The sequence below is a fragment of the Mauremys mutica genome, chromosome 3 (assembly GCF_020497125.1).
Source record: "Mauremys mutica isolate MM-2020 ecotype Southern chromosome 3, ASM2049712v1, whole genome shotgun sequence".
NCBI classification, from domain to species: Eukaryota; Metazoa; Chordata; order Testudines; family Geoemydidae; genus Mauremys; species Mauremys mutica.
Genome location: NC_059074.1, coordinates 178553976 through 178569737, shown reverse-complemented (window position 1 = coordinate 178569737; position 15762 = coordinate 178553976). Strand labels below are relative to the sequence as shown.

At 39.8% G+C, this 15762-nt stretch overlaps 2 protein-coding genes across 4 annotated transcripts in view; one reads left to right on the top strand and one right to left on the bottom strand.

The window, feature by feature from the left end:
* CHAC2 (ChaC glutathione specific gamma-glutamylcyclotransferase 2) overlaps positions 1-15367 on the top strand; it is a 28044-nt gene extending 12677 nt beyond the window's left edge. For all 3 annotated transcript variants that reach the window (XM_045009126.1, XM_045009125.1, XM_045009124.1), the window contains 2 exons: positions 7592-7627; positions 14967-15367. In XM_045009126.1, the coding sequence (XP_044865061.1) occupies positions 7592-7627; positions 14967-15350 (420 nt within the window). In that variant the 3' untranslated portion in view covers positions 15351-15367. The remainder of the gene's footprint in view (positions 1-7591; positions 7628-14966) is intronic.
* ASB3 (ankyrin repeat and SOCS box containing 3) overlaps positions 1-15762 on the bottom strand; it is a 116470-nt gene that overhangs the window by 87450 nt on the left and 13258 nt on the right. The gene's annotated exons all lie outside the window — the stretch shown is intronic.

The following is a 15762-nucleotide window of genomic DNA, read 5'->3' as shown; positions in this document are numbered from 1 at the left end:
AGGTTACTTAGGGCCTTGCAGAGGAGTTAACATCTGTTTCTTCTGGGGAATTACTGAATCCTCACACAGTTATGCTTTTGCAATGCATCAACAGTTTGTAAACTATTTCCCCCTGTACACAGACTCAAAGTTATTTTTATAAGCTTTATTCATGTAAAAGTATATATTATTTTTAAGGACACAGGATTATAAATATTAAGAATGGTCACTGTGGCTTATCACTGGAATCTTTGGAATGCCTTTATAACCTGGTAACACATCAGACACTTAGTTGAAGACTAGGATAGACAGAAACATAGCTGTTTTCTGAGACACCTCCTCAGACTTCTGTGCCTCAGCTGCTTCAAGGCCTATCTTTCATGAGATAAGAGACAAAATTCAATGCTACTAATAGAGTTCAAATTCCATGCTTTGGATACACTTCCTATCCTACGGTGGAACATGAAATAACTTCTTTCTCCATGCCTTTGTTGAAGACCACAGAAATTACACTAAGCATGTTTAACAATAAATATTGTCTAGGGGTTGAAAGTGCAAGCTTAGGAGTCAAGGGTTCTACTTCTAGCTCTGCCACAGACTTGCTGTTGTCTTTGTGCCTCAGTTTTCTTATCTGTAAAATTCTCATGTTCCAGAGGGTGTTATTATCTGGCAGACTGCCTTCGTGGACTGCACAGTGTTCTCATATTTGCAATGCATATGTGATACGAGAATTCAGTATGCCAACTGAAGTGTATGGGATTAAGCACCATCAAAGGTCTACAGACAAATGTCATCTTTTCCACTGATCAAATACTCCATTTGACTTTTGAGCCATAAACATTCAAAGATTATAGAGAGGCATATTGTGCAGCACTGTTGTAGCACTACAGCACCTTTTGTGTTGTGCCTGACTGGGACTGGTCAACCAGTTGTTGGACAGCTAACCAAACATACAGGTGGAAGGTAGAATCTTGGTAGTTTGTGGGCAGGACTCCCATCTAGGAATGTCCAAGTGTCCATCTTTCAGGAGTTTGCATGCATGTAATTGAAGATTGTGGCAAAATTCAGACCTAGGTTAAATGCTCCATCTTAGGCCTGGTCTACACTAAAAAGGGGGTTCGAATTAGGGTACGCAAATTCAGCTACGTGAATAGCGTAGCTGAATTCGAAGTACCCAAATTCGAACTACTCACCCGTCCAGACGCGGCGGGGTCGAACTCCGCGGCTCCAAGGTCGACGCCGCCACCGCCTTTTGCAGTGGTGGAGTACCGGAGTCGACCGCGGCGCTTCCGGAGTTCGAACTATCGCGTCTAGATCAGACGCAATAGTTCGAACTCCAAGAAGTCGAACTCACCGCGTCGACCCGGACGGTAAGTGTAGACTAGCCCTTACTCTGATCTACAGAATACAAAAAGACCAGGATCTGACCTAACAGTTGGCATGTGGGGGGAAGAGAATCAGATGTCTTATTTTTTAATTTAAAAAACATCATCAGTATTCTGGATTTTTTTCTTCAACTGCAAACATATAATATTTTAAGAAAACAAGCATATGTCCCCCGCTTCTAACATTTATCTCCAGACTTCTTCTCCTTAGTCAGATCTATTCTGCCCCCAACAATCTTCTATCCATTGAACTTCTTGAAACTTTGCACTTTTAGAGAGAGGTAAGGGATTGACTGTGCGTACACAAATTTGCAGAGGGACAATAGAGTTGAAGTCTGTTATTTCTCACCTCTATATATTATTTATTTATTTAAAATATTTTTGCTATTAGCAAGCATGTTACCTCTGGAGACACAAATCCACAGTTTGAGAACTGCAAAACTAAGCATCTCTGATGGTATCTTCTAGATTGAGCACTGAGTCCCATTGGGTAGACAGAAAGATTAACCTAAATAATCGATACAGAAGCCCGTGGAACCCCATAAGATTGGGTCCCTAATCCATGAACTGTTGGAACTCATTTACAAAGCTTTTCTTAAACATTATATGAATATATTGTCTCATACTATAGAATTAGAATTTAAAATCCCTATTCCATGATGAGATAGTTTTAATTAAGATACATTATAGCTGAAAGCTATCTTTAGACAGAATGCTTTTTGAGGAAAAAACCTATCAAAAAATCCGATTTAAATTAAAAAAAAAAATTTTTTTTAATCATTGCTTTTTATTCACCCTGGTAACTGGCCACTTTACTGCAGACCTCACTGTTGTCATCCATGCCTCTTGTCACTTCCAGGCCTGCTATGCATGGGATTACCCTTCAGATTTACCTGGAAACTCCAGCTAGTGCAGAACATGGCTGCACACTTGGAGTGAGGTGGGCTCAAACATATGGACTTTAGTATTTGCACTGGAATTTCTCTCAGAAGAGAAGAGGTCCTTAAAAGCTATGAATGGTTTAGAATCTGGTTATGAAAGGCCATCTCCAAACTATATCCTATTGCAGCCATTAAGATCAGCTGGGAGATTCCTCTGTCTTCGTGGAGATTTACTCCATAGAAGCAGTGGCAGAACTTTCTCAGTTGAAGGAACCTGACTCTGAAGTTCACTTTAAGTTTGTCCTCGTCTAATAAACTTCAGCGCACAACACAAGACATTTACATATATGGTTTCTGATTCTTTTTACAGTAAAAGCTGTTTTATCCATCATGTTGGGGGAATTGGGGTGCCGGTAAGTGAAAAATGCCAGTTAACTAAGAGGGAGTGAATTTGGGTGTGGGGTGCAAGCTCTGGGAGGGAGTGTGGGTGCAGGAGGGGCTGAGGTAGGGGCACGGGAGGGGGCTTGGGGTAAATGGGAGCTACAGGGGTCGCGCCTGCGGGCGGAGGCAGTGCACAGAGCTGCCTGCTGCACCTCCGCCTAGGAACAGCCAGGACAGGTTGCCACTTGTGGGGAGCCACCTAAGGTGAGCATTCCCTGGATCCGGCACTCCAAGCTCCCTCCCACGCCTCTGCCCCAAACCTCCTCCCTCACTCCGAACCCCTTGTGGCCGTTCCTCCGCCTAGGAGTGGCAGGAACATGTTGCCGCTTCTAGGGAGCCACATGGAGCCAGGCAGGGAGCCTGCTGGACCCATGCCAACCGGACTATAAGACAGACTTTCTCTGAAGATTAGAAATTCCGGTTTATAGAGTTTTCCCGTTGGTACAGGGACGGATAACATGGCTTTTACTGTAATTTTCTTATTTCTGACTGATGATTGTTCACATCAATATAGGGACCATGAGTAAGTATTTAATGTGGTCAGTCATTGGTAGTTTTATGTAAGATAGGCACTCTACACAATTAAAATATTCTGCACCTCCTTTAGATAAACTCATTCCTCTGCCATCACTTTCCTTCCTGAAGAGTATGCATCAGGATGAGTGAGCATGCATTTTAGTACCTGTTTCCATTTATGCGTCTCTGCTGAAGCTTAATAAACTGACATACTCAAAGCACTACTGCATGGACTAAAAAAGAGGTTCCAGTTTGCTATTTGTCTATCTTGATAGATCCACAAAGCAATACATATGGAAACTGAGGTGCTGAAAATGTAATCGCTCAGGTATAAAAAAAAGGAAATGAGATAAGCTGTTGGATAGAAAAAATGGAAAAGAATACAAACTAGCTACAGTTAGGAATACATATGAGATAATTGTTTCCCATCCAAAATAATTTAATCTATCATTGAAAAAAAAAATTTACGAGTCCCAATTTTTAAAAAATACACATGAATAAAGCAAAACTTCCAGAATTATTTTTAGACAGACGTATGAACAATCCCTCACAGAAAAAGTCTTATATAGTCATAACTGTATGAAAATGGCAAACCTTGGGTTCATACAGATTAATATACATTTTAAAGAAATTGGTAGGCCCCCTCGTGTCTTTAATGTGGCATTAAAAGGGTAGTTAAAAACCATCCCTCTGTATGAAAGTTTGCAATAGCTGACACTCCCAAGCTTGGAAGGGAACCAGTAGCATGCCCATCACATAGGCCAATGTCTTTATTCAACTAGCAAGTAAAGATCTTAGTCTGTTTGCCTATATACTTTGGCTAAATCAGAAATTGCTAAACAATGGGACAGATTCTTCCACTATTACTCATGTTGAATAGCCTTCAGAAGTCCTTGTGATTCCTACAAGAGACCTAGTGCACTCCATAGAGCGAGTGAGTGGCAGAATCTGGCCCTAACACACTACTGGGCACATGAGCATAAAACTGTTATAGATTGACCACCAAGAAGTACGAAAACACTGGATTGAAAACAGTAGAATTTCCAGAATCTTAGGGACATCTAGCCACAGCTACGTATCCCAAAGTACATCTATCCACCTGGGGTCAGTAAAACTTTAGAAATTTAGAATAAAACATATAGGGAATTTAGCTCTTTACTGTCTCTTATAATCCTACACAGAGAAATGTATAATCTGAACTCAAGAATAAGGAGTTTAAAAAAATATAGGAGGAGTAGGTTTTAAAAAACTCTCAGCTTTTGAAGTATCAGAGGGGTAGCCGTGTTAGTCTGGATCTGTAAAAGCAGCAAAGAATCCTGTGGCACCTTATAGACTAACAGAGGTTTTGGAGCATGAGCTTTCGTGGGTGAATACATGCTTTTGAAGATATACAAAATATATAGGTTTTGAATTACATTTGTTTTTAATTTTTGTATAACAGTCCTCTACCATTGTCTCAATATTTGCAGATTAAACCCAACACTACGTAATTCAGCATTCTCAGATGGAATAGGCATAAAGAAAACACACAAAACCTGAACTCAGCTTTGGGAAAAGTATGACATAGAAAAATGAGCTCTCATACAGACAGAATTTTAAATGTAACAGACTCTGTATACAAGTATACTTTTAGGAAAAGAAAGAAAGGCAGACACACAGTACTCAGGAGAAATAACAGAAAATATTGTTATAAGACTATACAGCATAACTTAATTGTTGTTTAATACAAAACCTGATGTGGGTTTTTTATTTGTATCAGTTGTGCCTTAAAACAGTGAAAATAAAAATTTATCTAATACCTCCACTGACATAGGGGTGGAGGGGTAGGTTTCCCTACCTCCAATATCTGAGGTGCCCACTCATTCAAAAAATATTGACAGAAGAAACTCAACAAATAAAATATATGCTAGTCAGATATCCTTTTGTTATTTTACTGGGGCTACTATTACATAACACTGAAATCAGCTACCACTCATTGATGAATTAGTGTTTGGTGGCACCCTTAATGAAAGTCCTCTATCCCTGTGATTTCAGAAGTAATGGAAGACTTGATCTACTAGACAAACAAGAAGAGAAAATTATGATAAATTAATACTGAGAAGTCTAGCTTCTGTTGATTGTTTGGATACAGAGCATTCACTGCTACCAAACTGAAGCATCAACACAACTTTGAGTATTAAACACTTTGAATGAGGACTTGAAGGGGAACTTGTGGTTCTCAATCATCATGGAAGAAGTGGACTACTGTCAGATATACTTAAACATGAGAGAAAAAGGAAAGCCCAACGTTTGGACTAGATTACCCAAAGGATTCAAATATGTGAAAGTAATGAATTGAAGCAGAAGTGAATGCGACTAGTGAATATTGCCAAAAAGAAAGTCAAATTAGGAGGAAGGAAGGAAGGAAGGAATGGGCCCATTGGACTTTAAGTCATTGTTGTTTGTTTCTTGTTTTTGTCTAACTCCAGAGTGTGATGATGTTAAATGGGAACAGCTTTTTATTACACCTCTACCTCGATAGAATGCTGTCCTCGGGAGCCAAAAAAATCTTACTGCATTATAGGTGAAACTGTGTTATATCAAACTTGATTTGATCTGCCGGAATGCGCAGCCCCGCCCCCCTCCCACCCGCCTGGAGCGCTGCTTTACCACGTTATATTCAAATTCGTGTTATATCGAGTGGCGTTATATTGGGGTAGAGGTGTACTACAGTATTAAAAAAAATAGATTAAACAATCTTCCCCACAACAGAAAGCAAAGCAATCAGAGTTGAGGTATTACAGTACACATAAAAAGTAACGTCAACTTTTTCTGAGTGAGAATCAAGGACTATCAGCAAGAAGTCTGATTATCTTGCTTTGGCCTATACAAGCTAGGCTCTTTAAATGTTCAAAGTCTGCACGCTATATTATATGTAAAGGTATTGGTACAGGAGCAAAGTTATATACTTTTCAATTCTACTAATTTTCTCTATGTTAGCTAGTTGGCATAAACCAGATGAATTAATATTTTCCCCCTTTTCACAATATACACTCAGAAGAACAGGTCAGAGCTCATCCCTGTTGAGTTAAATTTTATTTTAGGGCCAACTTACAACAGAGAAACTCTACTCCGAGATGCACGTGTGACTCCCCATTGACTTCAATGCAATAAAGATGTCTGCCTAAAAACCTGCACCCTCTAGAGAGAGGCACTGTCAGATAAAGGCTGGAGTTTAAGTATAACATCTTAGACTGATGTTACTGCAAAAACTCCAGTAGGGACTGGTTATCCTTATCCTCTCCCTGGATAAGAACTCCTCTGGTACTATAAACTAGTAAGGCCAAATCTGCTTTCAGATGTATGTCACAGCTCCCATGGACATCAGTGGGAACAACAAGTATTTAATTGAATGTAGAATTTGGCCCCATCATTCACGCTTACTGGAAATATCAGAAACTCACTCTTCATCTTTATGGCCTACCATTGAATTTAAAGTGTTAACTTATTTTGTGTCTTTTCCCCCTGGACTGTTTGGTAACTGAAGGGGCAAATGCAAGTCATGCAAATGAAAATCTGAAAATATTAGAAAACGGGATGTGATTAACAAAAACACAAACATGCATTAAATCCATTATGAGGCAGGAGTAAGTGATTTCAGTACCCAAAGGGTATGTACTTCATTGCAATCTCATGTACCCAGAATGTGTTCTTATTGGAATATAGCTGGTTGTTTTCTTGTTTTTGTGTTTCTGTTTGTTGCTGGAAAATGGTAAGATGACAAAAATAAGCAGAAATCAACAACAGAAAATTTTCATAAACCAGTTAATTTAATTCTTTATACCACAGTTATTTATTGGCATAAACCCTTATTGAAAATTGATGTGTGGGAAAGGAATTACATATTAGTTTCTCATGGACTTGAGCTGGCAGCATATATGAATTCAGACTAAAATCTAAGAGACTGAGAATGTCTTACATACACAATTTTTTTGGAAAAGCAGTAAGAGCGCAATCCTACATCAGCGAAGTCAAGATTGCCATTGTCGCCTTAATGGCAGCAGGAGTTGCTCTAAACAGTACTCTCAAAAGTAAGGAACTCAAAATTGTTTATCTACACCAACCTTAACTTTATTTCTGTGTTCCTACCACTTCCACTTAAAAGCTACAGTTTTATTTCCACCAATTAACTCCCATGTTGTTTTCTAATACAGATCACTTCACCCCCACACACACAAACACACACACACCCCGCGCTAGAGCACCAATGATCTAAAGGGATAGACTTCAATGAGACTCTGTTTGGTTTTCTGTCCATTTAAAAAATTATTTTTTTTTACTGTTCACTTTTGTTAATGATTTGACACAAAAAGCTTTTCACTGAACTAGCAATCTTTCTTTTCCTTTTAGCCTGGAAGAGTTGTGACTCTTATTGAAGATCCTGAGGTATAGTACTTCTTTTTTGTACGTAATATTTATTCTAAGCCTTTAGAATGTCCTACTGCATTCAGAACTTAAGGTCTCTATGAATCTGCATTTTCTTATCTTTAGTAGATAAATAACTGATTTTTTTTCTTGCTTTCAAAACATGTTTTTAAAATCTGAATGTTATACAAAATTGTACATATAATGGCTTTCAACGGATCTAGTTTAGCTATTTAGTCTAAATCAACTAGAGGTGCTTTGGCTTTATGATTATAGAAGGCAGAGTTTTAAGCATCTTCCTGAATACCCAAATTAACTGCCTTGTTTAAACAGAGTTTTGCTACTGTCAAATTTATACAACCTGGACACTATTACCAATTTGAAACAGTGTTCTGATGGAACATCCCCTAAAATACAATCTGGTCTGTGTCAAGATTAAGCCACAGTAACTCTTGCTTAAACTCTTTGATTCAAAGATGAATATTGTGAGCTTAAACAAAAACCCCATTTTGGGAATGGCTAGAGGCCTGATTCTGCTAGTCTTACTACAGATGGGCAAGCCCCTTTTCCATGAAAAGTCCCATTGTAATATTTGCAGAGTTTAACACATGGAAGAATGGCAGAATTGGGCATCAAATCTGTCCATGTAAAAGAAAACCTACATTTTTTTTCTGATTTATAAAATAGCAAGAAGTATTATTTTTATTTTGGGGGAGACAAGGGAGGGGTTTTGCCCAGATATCTGGTCTCGTCAGATTGTGACAAGGAAACATGATTTTACATGCAACTGCTTTATTATGGCCTAGTCCGGTAGTTCTTGGTCACCATTAGTCATCCCACTGAAGGATTCCCATGACTCCCAGTCAGACTACTCACACGAGCTAGGGCAACAGGACTGTGCTCTCATGTAGCAGGACTAGATTTATTTAGCCTGTTTCAGCATGTCATCTTTATAAGGTGTATAGTTCTTATGGCTGGTTTGTATGCATTCAAGCCATTTGTGTTAACTGCAATATGAAACCATATTAATCATTTGAGTGTTATTCGTATATCCTTTCATACCATGACCTTAATGCAAATAATCTAGCATGGATTATTCTCAGACTTACACAGTGCATGAATTATGAATCTGGGTGTTCTAAGGGGAGGCTGTGTTTCCTTCCCTCTCTTCCAGATTTAAATTTATGGCAAGAGTCCTTTTCTACAGCCCATTCCTGCAGGACACTGAATATCCTCATCTCCCACTGATATCAACCAAACTATATCAGCACATCACAGGATCAGGCCCTTAGTTTGGAATTAATAGGTCTGAAATGGAGTTAGAGGCAATTCTCACCTGATGCACAGTGCTGTCATTGTGGCTCTCAGTTGAAAAGAATTGGGCAGAGTACATGCTATTTCAAAATTTACAGGTTCTAAAACCACATCAAGTCTTGTGCGGTCATATCCTCGCCCATCCTTTTCTTGAAGCAATACACCATCTTGTAATCAAATAATATAATAGGATAATATTATGAGAACACAAAATAAAGTTTATTGCAGAGGTGCAGACCATATTGTCCCCCTGTAGTAGGGTTCACGTAGGAGCCAACATGCCAAGAGGGCAGGCCACGGCTCAACAGCACCCAAAGTCCTTGTGTGGCCTTGCTGGGCAATCTCAGGGACTGGCAGCCAAGTTACAGCCCATCCTTCTTTAGGTTCCCCCAGTCAGACAAGGGGAGGAAGGCAGGGGACCTTTCCACCAAGTCCAGGCCCAAGGGGGAAGACATAAGGAGTATCTCAGTCCCCTCTAGGGAGACGGCCCAGGGGAAGCTGGTGTGGGGTATTTCCTACCTCCCCTATTCTCTCCTCAGTTTGGGGTGAGGTCACAGCACTCTGCTTCCCTCCCAGTGGAAGGTTGGTCAAACAGTCTCAATTATCTATATAGTCATTAGGGGCTTCCCAACTCCCTTCCCAGTGTCCAATGATTCCCCTTTGTCGGGGCGGGGGGAAGGTGGGGAGAGGAGGGAAGAGGTCTAGCCTCTTGGGCCTTACCCACAGTCCAAGCCTCCCCCTGTGGATTCCTCTGTCCCAGAAGAGGAATTGGCTAAAGAGGAACTGGCGTCCTTCCTGCAGGCAGCCTCTTCTTCACTCTGCCCCTCCTTGACTGCAAGAGTCCCCTTTTAAGCAGATCCTCCATTTGGAGCATTCTCTGCAGCACTTGAGGGGCAGGACCTTCTTGGGCCAGGACCTTCTTGGGCCAGTCCTGCTCTGTCACTCTTTCACAGGAAGTGAGGGATCTCCCACGACATCCCCAGTTGTGTAACTCTACTGTTCGTTTCCACTCTCTGGGGGTAGAATTTTACATTTATTAGTATCAAACATCCCCCGTCCTGCAGCATCCCCTGCTCTAATTTGTCCATGTCACTTTACACAATCATTCTGTGTCTTTGCTGCACCAATTTTGTTGCACTCTAAGAACTTTCAGTTAAATTTACAAAGAAGCTTCCACACAAGAAAACATTAATCTGTGCAGGATGCAGAGGTGCATGGGTGTTTAAGTTCAGCCATTCAAAACACCTCCCTAAGCACCAAGAGTCTGGCATTAAGCTATACCTACCATGAATCATTACTGCTTGAAGGCTGACAGAGGCTTCACCATTGTGAACCATCTGGAAGTGATCATCAGCGGTCTACAGACAATTTTGGAACCATTTTAGTCTGTCAAAAGACCTGTGAATAGTGGATGATCTTGCATATACTTTTTTGTAATCATTATATGATAACTCTTTGGTTTCGTTTCAAGACACCCAAATCAGAGCACTGGTCTTAGAATGGGAACAAAAATCTCAAAAGAAGATTTAAATAATAGGTAGAGTTTGCCAAACTTTTCTCCCATCTAACAGCTCTATTCAGCCTAAAATTGTTTGTGGTTGCTGACCCACTAAAGCTTCCCGAGCCTCCCAAGCTATGTAAACCCAAAGGCTCCTCCTTTTTCAATAGGGATTTTATATGATAATGCAGGTTTTGGCTTTGACACTGCTGCCAGGAAAAAATATGGCTCCAGGGATGAATTGAATATGTAGATGAGGACTGTGGGTAAGGCCCAAGAGGCTAGATGGGGAGGGAGATGAAAGGCAGATTCTTACCTAGCTGCCTGATAAATGTCTGTCAGTCAGTCATGGAGGAAATGTTAGAGGAGCCAGAACAATGGTAAATTAGGGAGGGGAAACAAGGGTCCAAACATAAGATTTTCCACAAACCCAAATAAGAATCAGTGTGCAGAGGGAGAAATAGTAGGAGTCACCACTCCACTCTTATTAGACAAGGGGTCCACAATAGTCCACTGGTAAATTCCCTCAGCCATCCTGGAGTTTCATTTATTTTAGATTGAGGAGGAAGGGGGATTATCAAGTACAACTGAATTTGGGACAGGGAGGACACTAAGCTAGGGAGCAGTGGTGTGAGAAGAGGCAGGGAGCTCATTCAAATAAATTCCTTGCGAAGAGCTGAGGTAGTTTTCATTTTTTAGGTCATACATGCTAGCCTAGTTATCTGTTGGGCTAGGGTGAGCCTGGTGTGTAGCCAGTGTACATAATGTGCAGAGGCTTGGGCATCTTGGAGGGAGTTTGTCTAAACAGGGCTCATGCCTGACATAACAGTGAAGATTCACTATACTTTTAATTATTATTCAGTGAGCAAAATACTTGTAACATTGACATTTCCCTGAAATGGTAGCAATGAATAGAGGTAAATGTAACCGTAGTCATAAACTTCAACTGTTTTTGTAGCTGACAAAACAAGCACAATGCAGTACAGTGTCTGTCAATGTGACTTTCTGTATCTTTCTGGTAAATTTTTTTCACGCTACAGTACTGTTGGATACCATTATGTTATACACACACTCCCATATAAGCAAAGAATGGTTATGTTTGTTTTTGCTGCATTTGTATTGTTAAGCCAACTTATTTGTGATTGCAGGAGTCCCAGAGCAAACCACCAGATTTTTTTTTTTAAAATCTTGATTTAGATACAACCTTAAGTTATTTTGAGTATATCACACATATAGACAGACAATCAACTGATTCAACAGTTGGTTTGTTTATAATTAAATTGAGCACAAATGGCTAAAACAAAAGTGAATGAAAGGTGGAAAGGTAACTTTAATTTGAAAATGTTGTTTTGGAGAACTGCTTTAAACACTCTCCCTTTGTAGTTCCTTGAAAATTATTTTTTAAAAGGGAAAATAACCAGGAGTAGGAGCTAGAACACTGCCCTTGAAACTGTCGTATTGCCTCCTCCCTTTGACATCTGAGCCAGTACTCCTCTAGATCCAATACCAAACCCATGAACTGTTTTGCCCATAACAGTTGTATTATAACATCCGTGTTTCTGCAACAAGATGACTTATATTCTCATTGTTTCAGCATCAGTATGCATAAGCAGTAGAGGTAGCCCACAGCTCAAGAAGACACTTGGATCTAGAAGCAAACAGAAATTTGTCCTGCACCCAAACTCTTAGAGCTTATCCACATAAGAAAACAATCTGGGGAGAGGTGTGGGTTACTGGTACGGCCGTACCCATTTGAAGTAGTATTGGCCAAAGATAAAACTGGTTGAACCAGATGCAGTCCCGGGGAAGGAAATAAAACAGTTCATTATGACACATTGCTGTCACATGTAGTAGTTGCTTTTTCTAACTGAAGTATTTTTAATAATATTTTGTTGTACACAATATGGTCTAAACTGCAAAATAAGTAACTTCCCAAGGATTTTTATACCAATTTCATGTCAACAATGGATTCCTCTTGTAGTATCCTATGAGGGGCAGGTTAAATTTGAGGATATTTCTGAATTGATTAAAAAATAAGTAACTTCCTTTAGTAAGAAGCAATATCATTGCCTTAATGGGTATCCTAGAAATCACCATTTCTTTTTTCTGCCTTCTGGAAAGTTGCAGGAGAAGACAGCTGGACAGGGAATGTAACAAAAAATTAAGGCCTCATCTAAAAATCACTGCTAAGCACTTGTGGCCTGGTCACTGTATGTATACAGATTTCACTGGGATCAGTCACTAGGATTTCTCTTCTTGTTTGAAAATATATAAGGGAGGGAGAGATTACCATCTCTAAGCCAAAATAAAATTAAAGCTCTGGGAATTGTAGCTTTGAAGACAAACCATTAGGGCTGGCCAGAAATCAAGAATTCTGTTTTGTGAAGAACTGAGGATTCAACTTTGTGTTTGTTTCTCATTGGAACAAATCCTAGACCTTTCCACAAAAAGAGAGAGAGAGAGAGAGACCACCCCAAAATAGCCAAGAGCCTAGTGGTTTGGGCACTCACTTGGGATGAGAGAGACCCAAGTTCAAGTCCCTACTCTGCCTGTTTCAAACCAGGGACTTGTACTTGAGTCTCCCACATCCCAGATGAGTGAAACTGTTGGCTGTTCTAGGCTCAGGTTTCTGTCTTTGACCGGAAAATACACCCTGGACCTGCGCAACCTTCAGGATTTTTTGTCGTCGACCCCTCCCCCCCCCTTTTTTTTTAAAGATACTTTTCCACTAGAAGTTTGGTTTTAATGAATCAGCATTTTCTGACCAAAAAACGTTTCCTCCAAAAATTCCCACCTAGCTCTATGACACATGGCTAAACATCCAGATTCTTAAAGATGTTCTAATGCCATTTCTGCTAACAGTGTTGTTGGCATATAGGGTTGATATATAGGGTTTAGTTCTGAGAAAATTACTCCTGGGGGAATTCTGCACCAAAATATTAAATTCTGCACACAATATTTTCAAATTCTGCAAAATTCTTCATATTTTATTTGTCAAAATAACACAATATAATCACACCAATTTCAATTATTTTTGGTCATTTATTTCAAAATACCTGTCAGCAAGTATGCCTGTAACAATAAACAAAAAAGATTCAGAAATGTTTTTTTCACAAATAGATGCTTCACTAGGCATATTAATACTCTGAGTAATAATTCATTTAAAACTACAATACAGAACCATATTTCCCACACACCCCAGAAGCAGTGCAAAGGCTGGGGGGAGTCAGGGGTAACGGAGGAGCTGAGGGAGAGGGAAATAATTGCTGGGAAGGATCCTAGGTGTGAACTTGGAGATTGTTGGATGTGGGTGGGAGAAGTATGGGTTTTGTTTTGGTTTTTTTTTGGGGGGGGGGGGCTGTTAGGGAGCTTCCCCCATGCAGACCCTAGCCTCTCCCATTCAGTCAGACATGTGTCCCTCCTCCCCCACTCCCCCCCTCCCATGGCCCTGCACCCCCACCTCATCCCCATATGTCTCTGTGCCCCCACTCAGCCACCCCTGTCCTTATGTGGCTCTACACCCCCTCCCCACGTATCTCTGTTTCCCCACTCAGCCACTCCCCGTCACCATGTGGCTCTGTGCCTCCACTCCCATTCAGCCCCTGCCCCAGTCTGTCCTCCCTGACTAGCCCTTATGAGTCCCTGTCTCAACCCCCATCACCCCACGCTATCTGCCTCCCCATAACCCTGTCTCCTGACCTGGCCCTACAGGTGCTGTGAAGGCAGCGCTCTCTCCCTTCCCTACTGGCTGGGCGCTGTTGCATTCTATTACCACAGCATCCTCTGGTGGGCAAAAGATGGAACTGCAGCAACTTTTCAGCAGCAGCTTTTTTCTGTGCAAAAAATTAAAAATATGTGCGACTCATTAATTATGTGCATGCATAGAATTTCCCCAGTAGTAGAAAATAAAGCTAAACTTTAAGATAGCCTTCTCTCTTAATTCTACACACTGGTGGTACATATAAATTAAAACACAAATCCTTTAAAATACAGGTTTCAGAATAAAGCAATATTCAAGGTTTTAGAAATGAAGCTTGACATACCTAAAAAGAATAATCTAATGAAAATTACCTAAAAAGAATAATCTAATGAACATTACTTTTAAATCTACCACTTCATCTAAGGAATTTATTTTTAATCTATTTTTGTGAGATTGTGAAAACTCATTTTGTATTCCTTCTGCTGATGTTTTAGCAAACATTATTTAACAGAAATGAACCTGTGTGTTTAGTGTTCTAAATTCAGATGCAACAACTAAACAATGTTAGCAGAAATAAACTGCACTATATTTCCTTTATTTCTAAAACTAAGCCTAATATCAGTGATAGGATGCAGAAAGAATTTGGCATAATTAACATCAACTGAGAGTTCTTAAACAAAAACCACCATTTTGATTTCAGCTCTTTTCCTAAATAAAGAAGGGAGAGGGTGATGGGGAGAAAACTATTTGTAGAAAGGGCTCTACCAACAAAATATATTTTACATTTAGTTTATTGCTAGTATCCTTTCAGTGTTTGGATTTACCTTTCTGGTTGTGTTCTTCAACAGGGTTGTGTATGGGGTGTTGCTTACAGATTGCCCGCAGGACAAGAAGTTGAAGTAAAGGCATACCTCGACTTCAGAGAGAAAGGAGGCTACAGGACTACAACTGTCATTTTCTATCCAAAAGATCCCTCAATAAAACCATTTAATGTATTATTATATATTGGAACTTGTGATAATCCTAACTATCTTGGTCCAGCACCCCTAGAAGACATTGCTGAACAGATTTTTAATGCAGTTGGTCCTAGTGGAAGAAACACAGAATACTTGTTTGAACTTGCCAATTCCATCAGGAATCTTGTACCAGAAGATGTGGATGAGCATCTCTTCTCTCTAGAGAAACTAGTAAAGGAACTCTTGGAAAGAAACCAAAACCTCAATTGCATATAAAAATAATTTAATAGTTTCAAATGAGCTTCTCCTTTCATCTTCAGAATTACGGTTTCATTGCACAACGGGTATATGATTTGGAGGCATGTTTATCTGTACTACACTATCTTATTTATTTTAATGTTGCATTCAAGACACTGTAGTTAAGGGTCACTAGAAGATTCCATTGTAAAACCATATTTTCAGGAGTTTATAACAATGGGAGGGGGCAGAGGTGTTTCAGGTTTGAATTTGGTATACAAGATATTAGCCAAAGAGCATATTTTTCTTTTTCAAAATTTGAAGAAAATCAACTTTGGCCCTTTATTTTTTGTTTGCAGGAATTTTTTTTTTAAAGTGATTTCAGGTTTAAGTTGTTCTAAAAAAAAAAAAAAATAGTTATCTTTAAACTACCTTTAGGACTAAGTCCTGC